The sequence below is a fragment of the Manacus vitellinus genome, unplaced genomic scaffold (assembly GCF_001715985.3).
Source record: "Manacus vitellinus isolate BGI_N305 unplaced genomic scaffold, ASM171598v3 scaffold_5_pilon, whole genome shotgun sequence".
Lineage (NCBI taxonomy): Eukaryota > Metazoa > Chordata > Aves > Passeriformes > Pipridae > Manacus > Manacus vitellinus.
Genome location: NW_021940682.1, coordinates 20,262,896 through 20,284,628, shown reverse-complemented (window position 1 = coordinate 20,284,628; position 21,733 = coordinate 20,262,896). Strand labels below are relative to the sequence as shown.

At 39.8% G+C, this 21,733-nt stretch overlaps 1 protein-coding gene across 2 annotated transcripts in view; it reads right to left on the bottom strand.

The window, feature by feature from the left end:
- The window catches only part of ANKS1B (ankyrin repeat and sterile alpha motif domain containing 1B), a 414,231-nt gene extending 400,748 nt beyond the window's left edge, over positions 1-13,483 (bottom strand). For both annotated transcript variants that reach the window (XM_018080496.2, XM_018080497.2), the window contains exon 1: positions 12,956-13,483. In XM_018080496.2, coding sequence (XP_017935985.1) covers positions 12,956-13,089 — 134 coding nt within the window. In that variant the 5' untranslated portion in view covers positions 13,090-13,483. The remainder of the gene's footprint in view (positions 1-12,955) is intronic.
- Between the last annotated feature and the right edge of the window lie 8,250 nt (positions 13,484-21,733).

The window sequence follows — 21,733 nt, the reverse complement described above, 5'->3', positions numbered from 1 at the left end:
ATGCCCCACTTTGCAAATCAGTCTTACGCTCAAAAATCCCTGATCTTACACTTTTGTGTAAGAACTGTGTCTGTTCTTTCAAGCTACCCAATGAATTCTGCTCTGATTACATCCAATTTTTTCCATGCTATTTTCAAACCTAGTGCCTTCTGTATTCTCCAAAAGCATTAACTTAGATCTTCTTTTTTTTTTTTCCCCCCATACTGGACTCCCTGGCCTTAGGGTGAGTATCTGCAGCAAGGTTCTCTTTTTCAAGGCTGGCATAAGCAACCTCTGGATTCTTCACATCCTAACTTTTCCCCCCTTTTCAAGCTGGCTATCACAGTTATACTAGGAAAAGGAGGGATGATGATGAGAAAAAATTCTATGGCAACAATATTTAGTTACTGAGAGAAGAGAAAGAAAGTTCTGTTTGTCTTTTACCACCATCATAATTAGCTGATTTATTCCCTGAAGGTTTTCTACTGAAGTAGGCAGCCTAACAAGGAGGATGCTCCCTTGGCATTTTAAAAAGCAGATATTTCTTAGCAACCTCACTTGCTTTTCCCAAAACTTATCTCCTCAGTCTGTGCCCTGTTACAATCAGGTGAGCTTTAAGGCAAGACAAGGAGAAGCAAATGTTGCAACAGTTCATGTCATAGCAAGAACTATTCCTGCACTGCAGACACATGACAAGATTTCTGTTGCTTTTACTCTTTTTATGCCATTTATACCTATGTAACTGTTTCTTCCTTGAATGACAGAGACGTAAAGGCTCAATGCTGAAGCTTCTCTGTTTTGGTTAAACAGAGCATGGTACTGTTGGACCAGGAATGGTTGCATTTACTCCTGAAGTAACTCATTAATTCCAGTTCACCAGTTTAAGTGGGAAATGATACACATCCCATTTATGCCTCAAACTATTTTTCTAGGGCATAGGAGGAAACATCACTGGGTAATGACCTTGCTCTTTCCACAATAACTTCTTCCCACAAGAGAAGAGAGGAAAATAACATCTTTCCCCTACACATGGCTGTTTCATTTCATCTTCACACATTACTTTCAACAATTAAAGTTTGATTTTTCTTGCCTCATCTTTGCTGTTTCAGGTAATGTAATGGGAATCTTGTTCAAATTCATATTATTACTTGCTAAAAAGAATAAAAAAAGGAAAAAAATATCCTCCAGCACCTCAAATTCTACATAATTTTTAATAAGGATATTAGATACACATCGGGAGTTGTGTTAATTAAAAGTTCTTAGAGGCATCTCCAAATTCTTTATGTTCTGTTCACCACCATACAGGTAGTTTACATTTCTCAAAAGAAATGTATTTTTCTGTGGAAAAAAGAAATTCTGTGGAAATACATACAAAACTATATATAGGAAAGTGTATTAAAAAGTGTTGAGATTGCAAAGGCGAGGACTAAAGTTCTGGTGCTAAGTCATCCTTTTTACAAATATGAATTAGCCTTATTAATCACATGATTTCCTATTATTGTGCAATGAATGCTGATCTTGGAACAGTTGAAGGCCTATCCCCTAGAATGGGGATGATAGAATAAGAACTCTACTCTTTTGGAAAATCAAAGGTATTCAAAGGTGCAGTGGTACTTACTAAATCGATTAAACAGCAGTGTAATGCTGCACCACAGAACTGAATTCTATCCATGTCTGTACTTCAGAAACAAATCTCTGAACATCTGAACAGATTTTTATAAATTTAAACGTATAAAATGCTACTTAATTTATAGAGAATGTTCTTCAAATAATACTCCATTAAGAAGTGAAACCCGTGCTGTGAGATGCTATTAACCCTAAACATTTGCATTACTTCAAAGACCAATTGAACAAACGCATGGAAGAAAAATCCACCAGAGGTATTAAATACAAAGACAATACATCTGTCTTGGAGAGCTGCTGTAAATTGTTAAAAGCTGCGAGAGTACACTAGAGAAAGTATTACTTACTATATGCTTGTTTTGCTATTATATTCTTCTAAGATCAGGCTCTTAACTCCAAGTCAAAACTGGAGAAGAGTACTTTGCTAGACAGATATTCTTTCTGATCAAGAAGAGTCACTCCTGTGATTTTACACTAACTATATTAATACTGTGAAAAATGAAGTCACCAGATAGAAATGCCAAGTCAGTGTATACTTGTCATTATCTAACTGTGCTTCAGTCAGCACTTGTGAAGTGAGATATTAAAAACCCCTACCCAGTCACAGAAGTACTGGGACAGTAAACTCATTAATGCTGTGAAGCAGTCAGATACCATAGTGACAAACACCACCAAAAAAAAAGCCCAGGAGAAAAATTAATCATTCTTTTTCCAGAGAAGAGTTTGAATTGTGTGCAGTAAAGAAGGCTCAGGGCTAAATATTAAGTAGTAAGTAAAAAGTGCTGAATAATTGCTTATTTAATGAGCACTGTATACCGTGGGCCGCAACTGAGGTAAAAGTCTTATGAAAAAAAAGACTACAGGACTGTGTCATTAAAAAAAACATGCAATGCCTACATTCAAGGGGCTACATAAAAACTGCACTGGCAACCTTATTTTCATAACTAACAAAAAAGCAAACTAGAACTCCTGAAATTTCACCATGTACTGTCATCTTAAACTAATGGAATGACTAGTGGCACTTTATTAACCACTATTATAGCAGTTTATTTTAACACTAAAAGAAAATGACAGTTTGCAAATGCATTTCACAAATATTTGTTATAGCAAGGAAATACAAAAATATCAGGCTTTGAATGAAAACTATATTTCAGTGCACATACATGTTCTCTTTATTCTGCTGAATGAATTTGTCTTTATTCTGTCTTTGTTGTAGCTGGTCTCCTGAACTTGCCTCACTCTCCTCAGCAGTGCTAACCTCCCTGGTCAATCAGTCTCAGCTCTTATTCCTAGTCTCAATACTTATATCCATTTCCTTTACCAACTATTTCTAGCATTCCAGCCTTTTCAGACTTTTATATACAGCCTACTTGCCAAAACACTCCAAATCCCTCGATTCAGATTTCTCTTGCTCCACCCATCTTCTACCCACATCTCCTCACACAGAACACATGCCTATTCCATACATTTAGAGGCTTCATTTTCTGCTTATGTCATGACTCCTATGCCTCTGAAATCAAGACTTACATAGACTACATGAAAGTAAAAATAGAGGGGACAGATTTAACTGTCGTGACAAGCAAATAACGGGATTGCAACATATACATATACTACATGCTGTGTGCTTTGTTTCCACAAATTAAATACTTCGTTCTCTGAAATGTTACTTGTGCACATTCTGTGATAAGATCCCTGGCAGATCATTTCCACTCGGTTATACAAGATACTGCTCTGCAACAAATGTGCACAAAACAGGAAGGAGAGTGATTGCAAATCACTTATGAGCATATTCTGACAAATTAACTATACACATGACAAGGAGGATATGGAAGTGGATAAATAATTACTTGAGAAAACTGAAAACTAAAAATAAGTGTGAATTATGTTCTTAGGAAACCTTACCAACAACGTAATTGAGATTATGGGGTCGAACCGCTAATATTAATATGTTGGGGGGGGTTAATTTGCAAAAATAACCTAGATATAGAGATCCACTATTTATATCTAGTGACACTTAAAAATAGAAAACAATGACCCTGACAAGTCAGTAAGTAAACACGAAACTCAAGAGTTAATTCTCAGAACTGCCAGTAAAAACGACACTAGAAAGTTATACAGGGGAGGTTTAGGTTAGATATTAGGAAGAAATTCTCTACAGAAAGGGTAATCAGGCATTGGAATGGGCTGCCCAGGGAAGTGGTGGATTCTCCATCCCTGGAGGTTTTTAAGATGAGACTGGATGTGGCACTTAGTGCCATGGTCTAGTAACCACAGCGGTAGTGGATCAAGGGTTGGACTTGATGACCTCAGAGGTCCCTTCCAACCCAGCTGATTCTATGATCATGAAGGTTTGAAATTCAAGCAATATGCAGACGGAAAATACCTAGTCCAAAAAATATTCCCAATTCTGATTTATAAAACTCCTTTTTTTTATACCTTCTCCAAAAGGCATCTATTTCCTGGACACTTCTCATACTGTGACAACATGAATACTTTACAACTTAACCTATTTCAGCACTTGTCCAGGCTACAAAGGATTAAGAGAAAATCCACGCACCAATCACATCATTCTTACAGGAGAAAGGAGTTACTGATGTGTAAACTCAAAGACTAAATGTGATATTTGTGGTTTTGTAATGGCAAATGCATCAAAAAAAGAAGTAATACACAAAAAATTGTCCAACTCCAGCATAAGGGTCTGTGGTGGTGCAAGTGGTTATTCACTTCCTGCTGAAAGGCTACACGACATCTTTGGCTGAATTTCATGAGGCTCCAATGAGGCCATTTTTCCAGCCTGTCCCTCCTTATGGACTGCAGCAATTCTTCATATGAATTGTTTCACAACAATTTGGTGTCATCTACAAACCTACTATACTTGATACATTACAGTCAATACTGGCCCTGAGAAAACCCTCTAGTATACACCAACGGTTGGGTTTTGTACTGTTGATCACAACCCCTCACAGCCATGCAATCCAGCCAGGTTTCAACCCATCTTATCATCCTCTTATTCAGTCCATAGCTCACCATTTTGACTGAGACTGCTCTAAAGTAAAACACCATTCACAGTTTTCCCCTTGTCCACAGCGGCAGTAGAAAGCAATTAAGGTTGGTCAGGCATGATTTAAGATTAGTAAATCCACACTGGCTGTTCCCAATCTCATTCTTATCTTTCATGCAAGCAAAAATTCCATCCATGAGGATATGCTCCGTAATTTTCCCTAGGATGAGCATGATGACACCAAAACGTTCCTTATGCTCTTTCTGAACATGGTGTAGTGGGCTGACCCTGGCCAGATACCAGGTCAGTTGTTGTTTCTGTCACTTCTCAGGGAGAGGAGTCCTTCCCCTGCTCCCGTGGGGTCCCTCCCACGGGAGACAGTCCTTGATGGACCTCTCCAGCATGAGTCCGTCCCTCAGGCAGCAGCTCTTCCCAAACTGCTGTCCCGTGGGTCACTCCTCCATGGGGTGCAGTCCTTCATGAATCAGCTGTACCAATGTGGGTCCCCCACAGAGGCCACAAGTCCTACCTGGGAAAAACCTGGTCCAGTGTGGGCTTCCCTCTCCACAGGCTGCACGTCTCCAGCAGGACCCTGCTCTATCCTGAGCCTCCCACGGGGTCACAGCCTCCTTCATGCATCCACCTGCTCCAGCATGGGCTCCTCCATGGGCTGCAGGTGGGTCTCTGCACCCCAATGGTCCTCCATGGGCTGCAGGGGCACAGCTGCTCCACCATGGTCTGCTCCACGGGCTGCAGGGGCCACAGCTCCAGGGACTGGAGCACCTCCTGCCCCTCCTTCTGCACTGACCTTGGTGTCTATGTTGTTATTCCCATGTTCTCACTCTGCTCTTCCCTGGCTGGAATTTCTTCTGCGCAAAAATCTTCTTTTCTTAAATATGTTATCACAGAGGTGTTACTATCACTCCTAATTGGCTCAGCCTTGGCCAGTAGCAGGAAGCCCGTCCTGGAGCCAACTGGCATTGGCTCCATGGAACAGGGGAAGCTTCTAGCAGCTTCTAACAGAAGCCACCCCTGTAGGCCCACCCCTGCTACCAAAACCCAGCCACAGAAACCCACTACCTATGGGCATGACATTTTCCTTTTTCAGTCATCAGAAACTTGTCATGTTTGACATGATCTTCCAAAATTTGACAGTGGCCTCATAGTAACATTGGCCCCTTGAATTTAAGTGTTCTCCTAATCTTCCTCTACACTGGGCAATGTTTCATTGCCACACAAATTTTCCTAGCAGGCTCAAGAACCTGGCAAGTCAAAGTTTACCACCAAAAAAAACCAAAGCAGAATCCTTGAGAGTTGAAGTTAGGTCAAGAGGCAGAATCCCCGAGAGCTGAAAATACTGTCATCAGGAAAAAGTAATTAAAATTAAAAAAGTCTTCCCACAAAGGCTATAAGGTTCAAAAAAAATTCTATTCCCTATTTCCCAAAAGGGTCCATGTACATGAAAATGTCATATCAGTAGGCAGAAACTAACACTACTTACTATGCCTTACATATTTAACATTAAAAGCTGTCAAAATATTTTACCTTGAAGTATCAGTATAGGATTAGGATGTGTAGTCTGACTGGAAGTGGCCAGCAGAGAAATTCCTTGGCAGAAGGGAATTCCAGCTGTGAAACTCTTGTATAGGTCACCTCTCCAGATGAGCAGGCTAAGCTTGCTGAAGGAAAGGGACTGTAACTGCACTCTACATTACACTGTCCCTTAGGGTTTATATACCAGTAGCATAAATTAAAGCAGTTTATAGGATGCTTCAACTAGTGTCTACATCACGACAATAAGAAAACAGCCAAGAGCTCTAAGCGTTCCTTAACAGTTCATCCATGAATGCCCATATAAACGGAAAATGAGGCAAATAAAAGAATCTACTGTAAATTTTTAAAAACATGGCTATGTTCCGAATCAGTAGTGCACTGACTATGAAAATGTTTGTCCTAAAAGCATCCATATTTGCTCTTCATAACATTTTCAACCTTCACAAGATAGCAGACCTTTCAGATAACATTATTCTCCATTTTATTTATTTCCCCTTAGTTCTGCTATAAAATTACCACTTAAAACCAGCAATATCATATGTAAATTTTAAGATATATAAAGCAGCATTAATTCTATTGAATTACTGAACTACTAAAATCAGAAATGTTAGACAAGAGGGAAAAGAAGGTGTTGATCACAATGCATTTATAGGGTCCTCTGTGGAGTTAGACAGTAGCCATGCAGTGGCTAAGAATTCTAAAAGAAATGTTACAGACACTTCAGCTTCCTGAAGGCTTTTCCTTACCTTCTCCTTTTAATGTGTTTGTAAAATTTCTCACACTAGTCTGCCTGACTCCATCATAAACTCCAGCAGTCCTCCCAGTGCTGTTACCATATCTTGATCCTATGTATGGGCAGATAAACATGAGCTTGGAAGATTTTAGCCTAGATCTAGCGTTCTTGCTGGTCATTTTTTGCATTTACTCCAACATATTAGAAAATTAATAGAGCATACACTTGAACAATACTCAGGAAAAAAGTTCTGGAGTAAGAAATGAGAAGTTTATCCACAGAGATTAACTACAGAACTGTGAATCCAGCATCACACTCAACTCCTAGGGATGATTCACTACACAGACTTTGCAAATTGCCTTGCCCTTAACAATCTACCAGATGTCCCGGTCTCTGCTATGCTGCTACCTTTACATATTGTAAATATTTCAAACTTGCAAAGAAATCTAAGGAATTCCATACATAAAATGTTGTCTTAACTTTGATTGAAAGCATTTATCAAAAATGAGAATAAAAATAAGTCTAAGAAAAGCAGAAAATAACAAAATGAAGGTTAAGAGAAGCTCATACATTTGAAAGGGCAAACATGCAGAGCAAAGGCAGCAATTAACTATCACTAATACCAAACAGCATAAACTAAGTGTTGTCCTGACCATTAATTTGCATTCCAAACTGAAAGACAAAAGGAAGAAAAATTAAACATGTCTCCAAAAAACTTAAGTTTCCTACTCTAAAGAAGGTTAATTGGGGAATCTGGGAATGCTGGTCTCTGCTTAGGACATCACTACAAACCTCTCAATCTATTAAGTAAAAGCAGTGTAACTAAAATTAGAAATAGACTACCTGAAATAGACTAACCAGATGCCCCACTGAACAATGTAACAAATACTTTCTGTTTTATTATCTGTGCTGGTTGCCTGAAATAAATACCTTCTAATATAGAAACAAGTGACCTCGGAATTATGTGAGCCCAGAATCCTGCTACTTCAAGTCTCACATAATACAATCTCCTTATAAAATCAACCCAAGAAAGTTTCCCTTACTTTAAACAATGCTATTTGTAATGAAGAACAGAACTAGTTGCCTTAATTTTGTTGATAAGGTGACCCGTTTGCTATTTAAATTATAACATGAAAAAAACTTCTTAAACTGTTAAGTAAAGCTTCATAAAGTATTCCAACATTTTAAATACTTTTTGCTCTACAAGCCACATCCAAGAGTGATCTCTTTTCAAAAGAAAGCTGAATGAATCAGAGGACTCTGCACAAGGACTGAAGAGGATCTGTGTGTTTTTCAGCATGCACTGAGGCCATCAGGCTAAACTGTGGCTTTGCTACAAGCAAGACATTGCTCTGAGAAACAGATGAGGAAACAGATTGCAACTCGCAGACCGACAATCTGCTTGCTGCATTTCTTATACTTTGAGGAGAAATAACTTGGGCCAGGCCTACACATAGTGTAGCTGCACTAAGTAAGGCTAAGCAAAGAATGGAGCCATTCCCTGCCACAGTCTGCCAAATGTAGAAAAGGAAAAAACCAGCTCCAGGCCGGGTGCTCCGCCTTCCCATGCTGTGTAATGGCAGCAGCCAACAAAGAGCAAAAAAGGGCCAATTCAACCTCCCCTACTATGTGTGCCAGTGCACATTAATTAATATTCAATCCCACAGTCCTGTTAAAAATCCAAAGCTCTTTTAACATGTACAGTTTATAAAGACTAAAAATTAGCATCTAGTCAAGAACTATCCAGTCTTTAGCTTGTAACATATTAGTAGGGTAAACAGGTATGTACATGACCACACGTGGCAAAATGAGATGAGGTCTCTGAGAGACATTAAAACCTTCAAAGTTATTTTTCCTAATAACACTGAAAGAAATGAAACCTGTCTCTATCCAACAATGAAAAACTAGCTGGTCAATAAAAACATGTTATGTATACACAGGTAATCAAATTAAGTAAATCAAAAATACCAGGTTTGTTAGAAACATTTTACTCTTTTCATGTGTTAAATCCTTTAATGTGCATTTAAGAATTTGGGATACAAGAACTGAATGATAAATTCTGTTAGAGGGATTGTGGGATTTTACTGTCAAGTTTTTGTGTTTACATTGAAATAATATAAAAGCCAGTGAAATTGTGTAAAAATCTGTGAAAGTTTTCTTTGCAATCTAAAAAAACCCCCCTAATTCTAAACTTAAAAAACTTTTTTTTTTAATATGAAGCATACTTAATATACCAACGTATGACAGTTCCAGACAGTGGAATCCCAGAAGAAACAGAGAAAATAAACTTATATTTCAGTCTTCTAAACTCTGAATGTTTTATGAGGCATCTCAAAATATTCTTGTTTCATAGTAAAAGATCCCAGTCCTGCACTGATGTTTGGGGTTGGGGACTGTAGGCAACACAGACATAACAGAGCTTTAGACATCCTAGTGTATCACACCTGAAACTTAGATGAAACTCCACAGTTCGTGGCTCTTTGTTTAATTCCATCAGTCCAATCACATGCCTCAGAAACTCATGGGCATCTAAAATACCAATAATTACCCAGGTTTAAGCAACTTAATTACTCTATTCCAAGTGTTTACTTAGGTTTCTTGCTCTAAGAGGTTGCAATGCCTTATGCTGACTTTTGCACCTGAGGAATTCACCTTCAGTATATTCACCCACAATCTTTATGCTACAAAACAAAGTATGGAGGTAGGGGAGCACAAACTGACCCAGAGCCTTTCAGTGCTTCTCCTGAACTGAAACAAGTTATAGAGTCCACACAGTCAAACATCATTGATTTGTTGTCATTGTTTTAGATAAATCAATTTGGGCATGAGGTATTATATAGTGACTACTGCAGATATCTGTGTGCATATGATGTCTTAATTAAGCATATGTAATTTTGATGCTCTTAGCACATACTCTAAGCATGTGTTTAAATCCTCACAGGAATTCATTCATATGTTTATACATGTGTTTAAATAGCCTTCTGGAACAAAGCTGTTTTCTTGAACTGTTGTAATAGTTTAATATAATGACTTAGGAGTTAGAAACCAGCCCTTTAAAAATTAGATAATTTACCCTGCAATTATCATCAATTAATAGGTCCAACTATAGAACCATACAAAGGTTTGCCCTATTTTCCCCCCAAGGACCATAAAATACATTAAGTCAAAAAAAAAATTGTTATAAAATTGTAAATAGGTCACCAGAGCTCAGGTAGTTTGTTCCTTGGTTCAGATAACAATCAATGTATATTTGCCAATTCATGAATATTAAATTTCATTCACAAGGCACATCATTACTGCAAAGCCAGTTTCCACCAAAAAAGGCATCTTGCCATGGAGAGTTCAGCCACACAAACTGAGTTGTCTCTAGCACTTTGAAGAAATCCAAAGGGAAAATGTACTACTACTATGTAGACCAATGTATAAGGCACAGTATAAGTCCATTTGTATGCTGAAAAAGTTGGACTTTTCCAACCTAATGCTAGAAACAGCATTGCTAAAAGGAGAAAGAAAAAGCAACATGGACCCTTCTCACCATGATGGGATACATAAAGTTCTGCGGAACCATTTTAGAAACTGAGCATTAATTACAACCACTGAAAGAGCAGGAGATATTATCAAACACAATGACTCCTAAAAATTACATAAAATGAAGAAAAATATGTTCCTATATTTTTTTCTATTGCTTTCTTCTTATTATAACTTCCAAAATCAGTTTTTACTCTAATAAACTGCATGCAAAAATACCAGTTAGCTCTACTAGTAAGCTTCTTCAATAGAAGATTGAAGAATCTTCTTCTTCAGATCCCCTCCAACCTCAAATGCAAACTTTTATACTCTACATTTATGGCTCTTCTACAACTTTACTATTTTCAGCAAGTGTTGATTTCCTAAAAAAGATCAAGATGTTAGTATAACTCTCTTTCAGTACCTCATTTTGTTTCCATGTGTCCTGTACCAAGACAGACCCAACCTTAATCTTGCATGTCATTCTGGACTTAATTCATCATTAATGGCATTAGTTAGATGAGGGAACATCTCCAAAATAAAAAGGTATGTTAAAATACCTGGGACATATAATTCTTTCTTGAAAACACTATAATGCATAGTAGTTTCTACTTTGAGCACTCCTGGTGAACCCTCTCAAAGGCGTTATGTTGAATAGTGTGTTAGATTGTGAACATTTATGCATCAATCCATTACTGAATTCTAAATTCTTTCTAAATTAGAAATACTTTAGCATACAGCTGTATGCAGCACAGCTAAAAGTTCACTTTTAATTTTTGAAGTTACATTAACAGAAGCCATAGACATTCTTTACAACATTTGTAAGAAATATCATAAATGTAACAGTATATGTTTTATTTTGCTTTACTTCTCTTTAAGCCAAGTGCACTTTGGGGTGGGGGGGAAAGCCAGTTGACTTTACAACCTAAAATACTTAAATTCTGAGTAACAAACAATGACTGTGGTGACCCATCTGTATATACAAAACACCTGGCTCATGTGTTCCATATACACAATGTAAACCACTGTTGTTTAATAAAGAAAGGAAAGCACAAGCAAATACGCTCCCTCTGGATACACAGAAGTTACTATACACAACATGAAAGTAACAGAGCAAGAATACAGCACAAGCACCAGCCCTGAAGAGAGTCACTACACAAATCATGCAGTAGAACTGGATTATAAACGGCTAGTCATTGTACTGAAGTGAACTTACTTCTGTACTTAGAAAAATGGGTATCACATTTTAAGAAGACTCATATTTTAAATTCAACCAACTATCTGGCATACTCCTTGCTAAGCAGCCTATTTGAGTACAGTACAAAAAGCAATCACATGGTGTGTTTTGATTTTGGTCAATGGGTTAGTAATTCAGCAATGGTGCAACACCTAATTGAACTGGGACACCACAGAACTTTGGTAAACTATGAATATCTGAACTGTTGTTGTTTACAGCACTAAAGCCAGCTTTAAAATAGCAAGACTTTATAACAGAGTTTAAATAGGTACACTTCGGACAGTTAACACTAAATTTTCCCTGACAGGGGACACAGAAATAATATAAAAACATTGACAAGAAGGCACTGGCAATAGAATCATAAATATATTTTTGTTTAAATCCATTTCCATTGCACTAGGCCTTTCTTTCTTTACCAAATAAACAACCAAACCAAACCTCCAATTTATTCAAGTTCTAGGTCCACAGTGTTTTGGTTCATTTTGTCTTCTTTTGCTATGCCTAATGTAGTGTTGAACACTAGCACTGGACTGGGTCCTGCAGACCTTCTCTGGCTTGAATACAGTCAAATGCCATAAATGATTGTGACAATGCTCTGACTTAAGAGCATGATGAAACCCAACATCAAAGCTATGCTGTAGATCGCCTGAGATATGACTAATAATGACTAAAGTTAAGCCCTTTCACCCAATATGGCCAGTAACCCAGTTTCACTCCACTAAACCCAGGTACCTTGAAAGTAATGCTGCTCTTACCTAACCTGCTCCATAAGTTTTACATCTCCTCGGCCTCAATGATTTATCTCCCACAAAAAAGAGATCCCCTTTGTTTTGTAGGTTCATTACTATGGCATGCCTAATTTCTTCTGTAAGTGAGGGCTGCAACTATGGGTGAGGGTATGGGGTGAAGCTACGTCTTTTTACACAGACTTCCACAATGCAATGCCTTGTCTGTGATAAACATTTTCATCTGTGATTACAAGGAGCAATGTGAAGATAGAAATATCAAAGGAAGGGTAATCAATACATCGTACATATTAGCACAGCAGTCAAAATATAAGTTCTGCACCACAGCTAGTAACAGAATGAACACATGGACCTTACAGACGCATTGAAGGCAGGAAATTCAGTACCACTATATTAAGAAAATGACTGCCTGTGACTTTAAACACTGGCACGCTTGTACTTGGCGAGAAAGTGAACGATTTATTGTTACTATGAAGGATGCGGGAATGGAAATGAAGATGAGAGGGGCAACGATGATGATGATACAGAAGAAGAGGTTAATATCCCCAGCATCTGATGGGGAACGATGTCCCTACCTCAGTAAGCTGGATAAGGGGATAGCTCCAGATCCACTGCCAAGGATCCCTCCTTTCCTCCCAGAGAGGAGTTTCTCCACCAGAGCCACATTCCCAGTGCGAGCAGCTTCCAGCAGTTCCTGATCCTTCCCCATGGTCGGAAGCCAAGCAGCCCCCCGCGAGAGAGCTGTACCCCGGGCCACAGCGGCCCCCTCTCTCCACAGAACGACCTCCCCTCCCCAGACCCTGCCTCAGAGCAGAGCACGGCAGAGATTCCTGCAGTCCCTTCCAGACCAGCAGGAGCAGCAGCAGGAGGGAGGAGGAGAATCACCTCCTCCTGGTTTCACTGGATCATTTCTGGGTGGAGTGTGGAAGGTGAAGGGGGGCGGCGGGAGGGAGGGAAGGAGGACGAGGCCAATAAAGAACCTCCCCCACACTGCCATGCACACACAGCCCCGGCCCGGAGGATGGGGCGGGGGAAGCGGGCAGTGTTAGCCGCCGTGCCGTGTCGGGCTGACGAGGATAACGACCCTCCCGGACGGGCGAGCAGCCGGGCGCACGGAAGCGGAAGAGGGGCCGGAGGGGAGGGAGGGGAGGAGGCGCAGCCCTGCCTTGCCAGGCCCGTTGCTGGGAGACCGCCCGGCGCGCTCCCAGTGGCTGCCCCGGGCGCGGCGCCCCCTCCGCTCGCTCCGGCGGCCCCGGCGCTCCGCGGGCCCCGCTCCTCCGCCCTGCTGGCCCCGCCCGGCCCGCGCCCCACTGCGGAGCCGGGAGCGCCGCCCGCCCCGCCAGGTGCATCGGCCGCGCCCCCCGCGGCGGCAGCGAGCGCTTGGCGGCGGCGGGGCAGCGCTGCGGCGGTGGCGCCTCCCCGCGCTGCGGAAGGTGACGGGAGGCACCCGGCGCCGGGCCGAGGATGGCTGGGGGCGAGGATGGGGGGCGGCCTCGGCGACGAGCCCCGGGGGCGGAGGGCGGGCGCTGAGGGACACCCGCCCCGGGCCGAACTGGCGGCAGGTGCGGGCAGGGTTGGTGGGGTCACGGCGCTGTGTCCATGTGTCCGTGTGTGTGTGTGTGTGTGTGTGTGTGCGCGAGGAGATGGCTCGAGCGAGGATTCCTCCCCATCCGGGGACGCGGCAGGACGCTCCGCACGGACACACCGGCCCGCTTCCTTGAGCGAAACGATGTAGGCAAATAGGAAAACCCGGGCCCCGCGGAGGTCGGGAGCGAATCGGGCAGGCGGGACTGCTGGCACCGCCACAAGCCAGGATCGTGGCTTTTCAGTATTTCCACGGACGGGAGGTATAACTGAGTATGTTAGGTATCACATCCAGTCATCCCTTCTGGAGTTTCTGGTTCTGTTACAGAGACCTTTTAAATTGTATGACTTTTCCAGGCACCAAAATTAATCATTCCTTGTGGATACTGGGGTTTTTCAAGATATGCTGAAAATACTCGGTGCTGGCCAAGCCATGGGCACATCCTTGATAAATGCATCGTTTGGCACTGTGCATATGTGGAACCCAAATTACAGCCCCGGGTTCCTGTTTCAGTTTAGTGATTTGAGTAGGTAGGACCATAGGTACAACAGGCAAATAAATTATCAACCCTAACTGTTCCCCCACTGGCATCAGTGGCATTCTCCCATGAACTGTGCTCACAAGAGGTAAAGTCCAGCAATGGCAAATAACAAGGATTTTAATGTTATGTTTTTAGAGAGTGTTTATTACTACAGACCTACAGTACATTTGAGGCAGTGGAAAGATTCTTGTTGATTTCACAAATTATTTGTTTTAATCCCTATCAGTAACACTTGTACAGATGTTTTTGTGTAGCTAATTAAAAATTTTTAGTATAAGTAGAAATTTCTTTCTGGGATCTGATTTTTCTCTTACAAAGGATAAAAAAAATAATCCTTATGGAGACCTATCATTCCAGTACAGTTGTCCACAGTGAAGTATATTTTAGCTACAAAATGTAATTTACATAGTTTGGAATTTTCAGGACACGAAATTATGTCTTCTCCGATACTGTCAGCAGGACACAGAACTGAGCACATGCATAAAGTTATTAGGTGGAGAGATTCTATAACTACAGTCTTTCTGATTGAAAGAGTTTGATATAAATAATTTTAAGTATATAAATTGTATGAATTTATATACTTAAAAAATAAGTATAAAATTACTTGATATAAGTAATTTTAAGGCCTGATTCTGTGATCACAAATGTCTTATTATGGTTTAAATAAACAAACGTATAATCACAGGAATTAGGATTTATAGTTTAAGTCCTTTGTCACAGCAGAGTCACAGTGGAAAACAGTAATTTAAAACTTGACTAAAAGGTTGTATCTTGTTACCAGCCACTTGAGCTTTAACTAGTTCCAAAAAAGTTAGCCTTAAACTAAGAAACCCCCTGCATTCTGAAGCGTCTTGATGTCCTCTGTTAAGGTAGCTGTAATTTCCCTGTATTTCTCACTTGCTTTTGATTTTGTGTGCAATCACATGCCTTGCTTGATAAATACCTTCTGACATGCGTGCTCTGCATGAACCGATTTCTTCAAGTTCGCTGAGAGCCTCTGAAGAGGTGCCAGTATTCCATGAAGAGCTAATCATAAGGCAGGCATATGTGCATAAACCTGCACATTTATGAAAAATTAGCTTAGAAGCAGATACTGAGGAACGACTCGGGTCTTTAGGAATTTGTATTGTTGATGTGGTTGGATCAGCAGATGGCAAATATGACTCACTATAAACGTTGCATAATTCTTCTTGGGGAAAACAAAATCTCAAGACTGTGCTCTAACTGAAAAGATCATCCAGAAAGCTGTTGAAGAACAGTATGGAGAATCGGGATAGAAATATCAACGGAGCAGATGCATGCAGTAGCCAGCAAATTGAGGAAGATTTTTATGAATGTAGTGAGGCTCAAAACATACCCCAGTAAACTCATCAGCCTAGTGTCCAATGAAAAACTGCAAAGGCTAAACAGAGGATTTAGTTTCATTAGCAAATAGAGCAGAACAGCATTATTCTATCAATGCGAAAAGGAAAAAGAAATGTAGGCAGCACTATTTAATGGAAGGATTAAACATGGATAAATTCTAAGGGCTACCAAAGCAAAGAATTCAGAACATGAGTTGGTCTGTTTCCAGAGATGAAATTGATAGTGGACTGTAGTAAGTAAAAAAAAAATCAAGACTGAGTTGAAGGTAAATGGTCAAACCCATTAGATTAAGTAGGCTCCTTTGTGTTTTAAATGTTTTACATTCTTTGTTCCTGGCAATATCAGGACAACACTGTGGAGAGTTAAAAATTTTTTGTATGATAAATATATGAACTAGACATAGAAAATGGAGACATAGCTTTACAATTTGCAGCAGTTACAGATGAGAGAAATAATTTGTAAAACAGCCAAGAGATCTTTCAAAACATTGTGTGCTTTTTGAACAGTGCTGTTCCATACCACAGCAGAATTTTGATTCTATGATTTTAGTATTTTTGAAGACGTTTTAAGTTATGACCACTGCAGCTGTCAGTGTCTAAGTGGCATCACACTTTCAATCTTAAAATTCCTCTTAACACAACATATGCTTTACCTTCTGTTTTCTTCCATTTTCTAAAATTCCAGAGAGAGTAGTTAGCCTACCTAGAAATTCTTTAACTGGTTTGTCATTTGAAAGGACTGGAAGTGACTGTAATAAGCAGGGAGTTTCCTTAATGTTTTACAGTGCAACTATCACTTAGCTTTGTTCTCATACGGGGGTGACAACTTCTTCATTTCTTCCTCCTGCAGTCTCCCAGACATAAAGGCAAATTAACTCCCAGACTTAAAGGCTTTCTGACAGTCTGTGACTTTCCCCTCTATTTTCAAGCAGAAGCATAGGAGGAGTATGAAAAATTGAGTTGTAAGTATTGAAAAAAAACCCTAAATCTGTGATATTAAAAAATAGTTGTGTAGAATAGCAAATATACTAACATCTTCTTTCAGGACTATCTATTATCAATTCACACTTGTAAAGATTAAGGAAGGTCTAAGATTCCTATTACAAGTTCTGAGGGATATTCTGCAAGAGAGCTCAAAATGCTGGAATACCATCAGTTCTGTTTGACGGTATAAAGTAAATTAGCATTAAATAGGCCTGATTATTATTCTAATTTTTGTACACCCATGGTAAGTCAGGGACAAAGGCTGCAAAGTGCCCAAGAGGAAGTACTATTTTTCATGCACCTAGATGGCAAGAATTTTTCAGTCTTGATATTGCCTTTTGCTCTTTATGGTATATATATATAGTGTAAAAAAGAAGCTGTGAACTTCAAACAGCCATGACTGTATTTGTGTTTGCACTGCTTATCTAGGAGATGTCTAAACATCAGGCTCAGAGGCTAAGCCCAAAATGGAGGTCCCAGGAGCACATCTGAGCTCTTGAGGCCAGGCGTGATTGCCCACCATGTCCTGGTTCCCTGCCAAGGTGAAACCCAGACACACATCAGGGATAGGCTCAGAAGGGAGATGGCACAGTGGACATATCTTCGGTTTAGATAACTGGGACACACCATAATACTCACATGATGCTTTGTTTAGCTCTCACCACTGAAATATGCAAAAGGACTTGCATCCTCCCCCACTGTAAAAGAAAATTATAGAAACTGAAGGTACTAAGCCTAACTCATGAGGGATATAAAAACATCAAGGGTGCTATGGTCTCAAAAGAGCACGTGGATTCTTGGACTCATTAAGTAGAAGCTAAAGTAGCGTGTAAAGAAAAAGCCATTTTTGATGGCTTACCCTCAACAATCCTGTCTCTGACCATACAATTCTGACTAGATCACATTTTCTCTAAACACTTACTTCCTTTCAGGCATGTTGTAAATTTGCAATGGAAAAGAATATGCCAGGAAATGATCCCTTAATGACAACAGCAGGATGCTGTCTCAGCATGTGTGCTGACCCCACAACATCATTCTTGTGGGGCTCTGAACACACTAAAAAAGGGCAAGAAATTAAACTGTTATTTTGTCATGCAGCCACTGACCTATAGAGTCATCTGAATATACCATGGGAAGCGTGCTGCATTCCCGAGGGCTGAAATATCCCACTGCTGGAAAGTCACAAGTACACACAGACTGCAGGTTGGGTCAGCACTGGAGAGCCGAACCTCCAGGATGTGTGATGAGATAGTACTGACAGTAAGGCAGATTCATCTGCCGTGCCATTTCCAGTGCAATTGCAATTTTGCTCTGATGGCAGATGCAAAGGTTAACTCGTATATCTATACATATCTTTACATGTATTTCTTGTGTGACAGCAGGTGGGATTAGCAGTATGATTATTCATCCAATCCTTCTGCTCTGTGCTAGGTTTACACCAGTTTGCTATCAAAATATGCCTGAGACTATCTTTCATGCATTAGAGAGAAATGCACAATCGAATGTGAATACAAGTTGAGAAGAGCAGCATGCTGATTAGATGCCCCAATCCAGTGTGTGCTGACAGATATAGTACAGTATTAAAGCTTTGCCTGTGCTGCTTAATGCACAGCTTATTGCATAAAAAAATAACTTGTTTCTACCTTTGATGCATTGCAACCCCTTTCGGACTTTAAAATATTTTCCCCTTCTTATCTTCCCTTTGTGATGTGTACAACATTGCCTACACATCAGATTTTGACTGCCTGAAAGAAGGATCATAGAGAAGTCTCGGCTGCAACATGCAAGTGATGAGGGACCACAACTGCAAGTACAGACAGCTGTTAGAATTGTGCACAAGTGTTATCCTTGCTCTCTGTCAGCATCCAGGAAAGCACCACCAGGGGACTGGTGCACTGTAAGGCAGTAGCATAGCTGGAGGTATTCTGCCAGGGGGTTCCATTCTGGTTTTGTCTCTTCTAATAGCCATTATGTATTAATATATAGTGGTAAATCACTTCTCATAATTAATATAAACGGTTGAGCAAACACTCATACATCATACATTCTTCAGGTGTTTGTGCTTGTGGATACACATTGTGATGACCAATAAGGCAGGATGTATTTGAAACTTTAACCATGCTACTGTGCAACACATAGCTTCAGACCTCACTGGGTCCAGAAGAGAGCGTGGTGAGTGGAAATGCATGGTGCATGCAGAAAAAAATAGAGTATATATAGGTAACGATCTGGGAAGGCTCATAACTGTCTTTATATACTTAAAAGATGTAACTGTCAGACTGAGAGCTGGGCAGTAAGAGGTGTACAACTAGGACGAATGGGAAGATGTTTGAAAGGAGAAATATATGACAGATGATCAATATCGCAGTGGGAATTAAAATGGAATCAAATGGACACAGCACTCTTTTTTCTCAATATCCAGTGGATATAGCATTGTCAGATATATGAGGAAAACCAGTCTTCCACTGATTCTCTTACTAGCTTTTATTTACCAAATCCTTGCAAATTCTAGCTTTGATGCTTATTCTTAACACAGCTAACTTTGCACTGGATTCTTGGGTCTGGCCAGGTTTTTTTCAGTCAACATAACTATTTGTGGTGGACATTTCAACTACCAGGCCAAGTCCAAGGTGTTAACTGAAGTTACCATCCCATAAGAAAAGGGTTTGTTGAAGCAACTAACTAAAGAAAAATAACTTGCCTGGACCAAATTCAGATCGCCAAATACTCTGCAAAACCTCAGATCTAATATTCATGAAATTAAAATGGTGAGGTGCAAGCTATTGCTTCAATTGGCCTTGGCACTAGATGAGTGGAAGGTAGCAAATGTGATGCTAATGCCTCTTAAGGAACTTGAAGGGGGAGTTGGAGAACTACTGAGTCTGATTTCCATGCCTGGCAAATTGGTAGACATCTTCACAATAGTGAAGATTCAGTACAGCTTTTGGAGAATCAAGTCATGTCTCATGTTTCTGTTAGAGTTCTTTCATGGAGTCAAAGAGCATATGGAAAACTGCAATTCAATCAATAGATTGTATTTAGCTTTCCAAAAAGCTTTTGACAAGGTCCTTACAGAATACTTTTAAAGAAACCAAATTGTTATTAAGAGGGACAATTCTCTTGTGAATGGACAATTGGTTAAAGGAGGGAAAGTAAAAAGGAAGAATAGCCAATTTTCACAATGGTGAGAGGTTGTCAGGACAGCCATGGAGAGGTCTCTCCTAGGACCTGCACTGTCCAGCAGGCTCATAATAACAATTTGCTAGCAAAACAGCAGGTTTCAGAATAGTTTGGACTAAAACTGAGTATGGAAGAGTACATTGTTATAGTAGATAGTAAAACAGAAGGTGGAATTCAATATTGACAAAAGAGGAATAATTCTCTAGTGGAGGGAGATTTTGGATTCCCCTTTTTCAGTTCCAGAACTGCTGTTACATCTCCGTCATCTTGAATTATTTGGGACAGTTCTATAACGATGTCCATTTAATGCTATATGGTAATCAAAATGGCAAATAAAATTACTGGGAATTGCTAGGAAAGGACATGAGCATGTATAAAACCACTGAGTTTGTCCTGTATCAAAAACATTACATCAGTACTAGGCAAGGTACAGTAAAGGAGAAGAGGTATAATCAGATGTATAGTATGTACAGCCTTCATAAAGCCTAAATAGACTGTGCCACTTCAGGTTTACAAAAATTATAACCATAGGAAGATAGAAGTATATAAAATAAGTGATACGAAAAAGTTAAATATAAAACAATTATCCATTATTTTTCCTAAACAAGAACTAAGAAATCACAATGGTGAGGAGACAGACTTAAACCACATTAATGTACTGTTTTCACTGAAATATTTTAATTTAGAATAGGCTTAGGGTTGCTTTGTATTCCACTTGGAAGCGTGTGCTCTTATTTTGATAAATGATATTTTAGCATAGAGACTGTTACATATGTGTGCACACTGATAGCAACACAGCACAAATAATAGGTTTGTAAGCTTTGCTTATAGTCTTGCTAATCTGTCTTATCTCGGGTTACTGCCTTGTATAAGAATGTAGTCTTCATATGTAAGTTAAAATACACAGCACATTGTTTACTGTGGTTTTGTGCAGTACATGTACAACCGCACAGTGACTCTGATGTTAAGAGGACTGCTGCTATCTGCCAAAAGGAACAATTAATATCAAATTTGTCAGAGATGGTGATTTTGTGAAGCTGATACTTTGCTCCTAGTACAAGATTAGGGTCCTTATTTTATATTTTATTCCGTTAGCCCAACAGTAAAAAGGTTCTTCATTCTTAATTACTTCTTCAAGCCCCACAAAACAACATTCTAGAGTGTTTATTAAAATTTGAAAGCTACTCCTGCACTGCCTAGGGAGGAAAGTTATTGCTTTTTTTTTTTTTTTTGCTTGAGGATGTGGTTATGCAGTGAAATTCTAAATCTCATTTACCTCTTGTGTAACTGGATTACAGAGGAAAATATTAGCATGAGTAATTTGCTTCCTAATATGCAACTCCCTCATTTTGAGCCTTCTAACAATACAATAGATTTTGGTCCAAAATAATAATTGGTAAAGTCTATGGCTAAACCAGCCAATTCATTTAACTTATGCTTATTATTTATCTGAACCGAAGGTGACTATCAACCCCAGGCAAAAAGCCCTACTAATTTTAATTCAGCAGCTAAGTTAAAGCTAATATCTCAGAGGCAGAACCATGCACAAAAAAATATTACATGTAAGATTTATGTTTTAAGAACACAATAGCATATTGACCTACCCCAGAGCATCAGTAGCAAAGGTAGCAGAGAGGATTACAGGAAGATCAGCCTATCTGTGACACTCTTCTAACTGGAATTGATTCAGCAAAACACA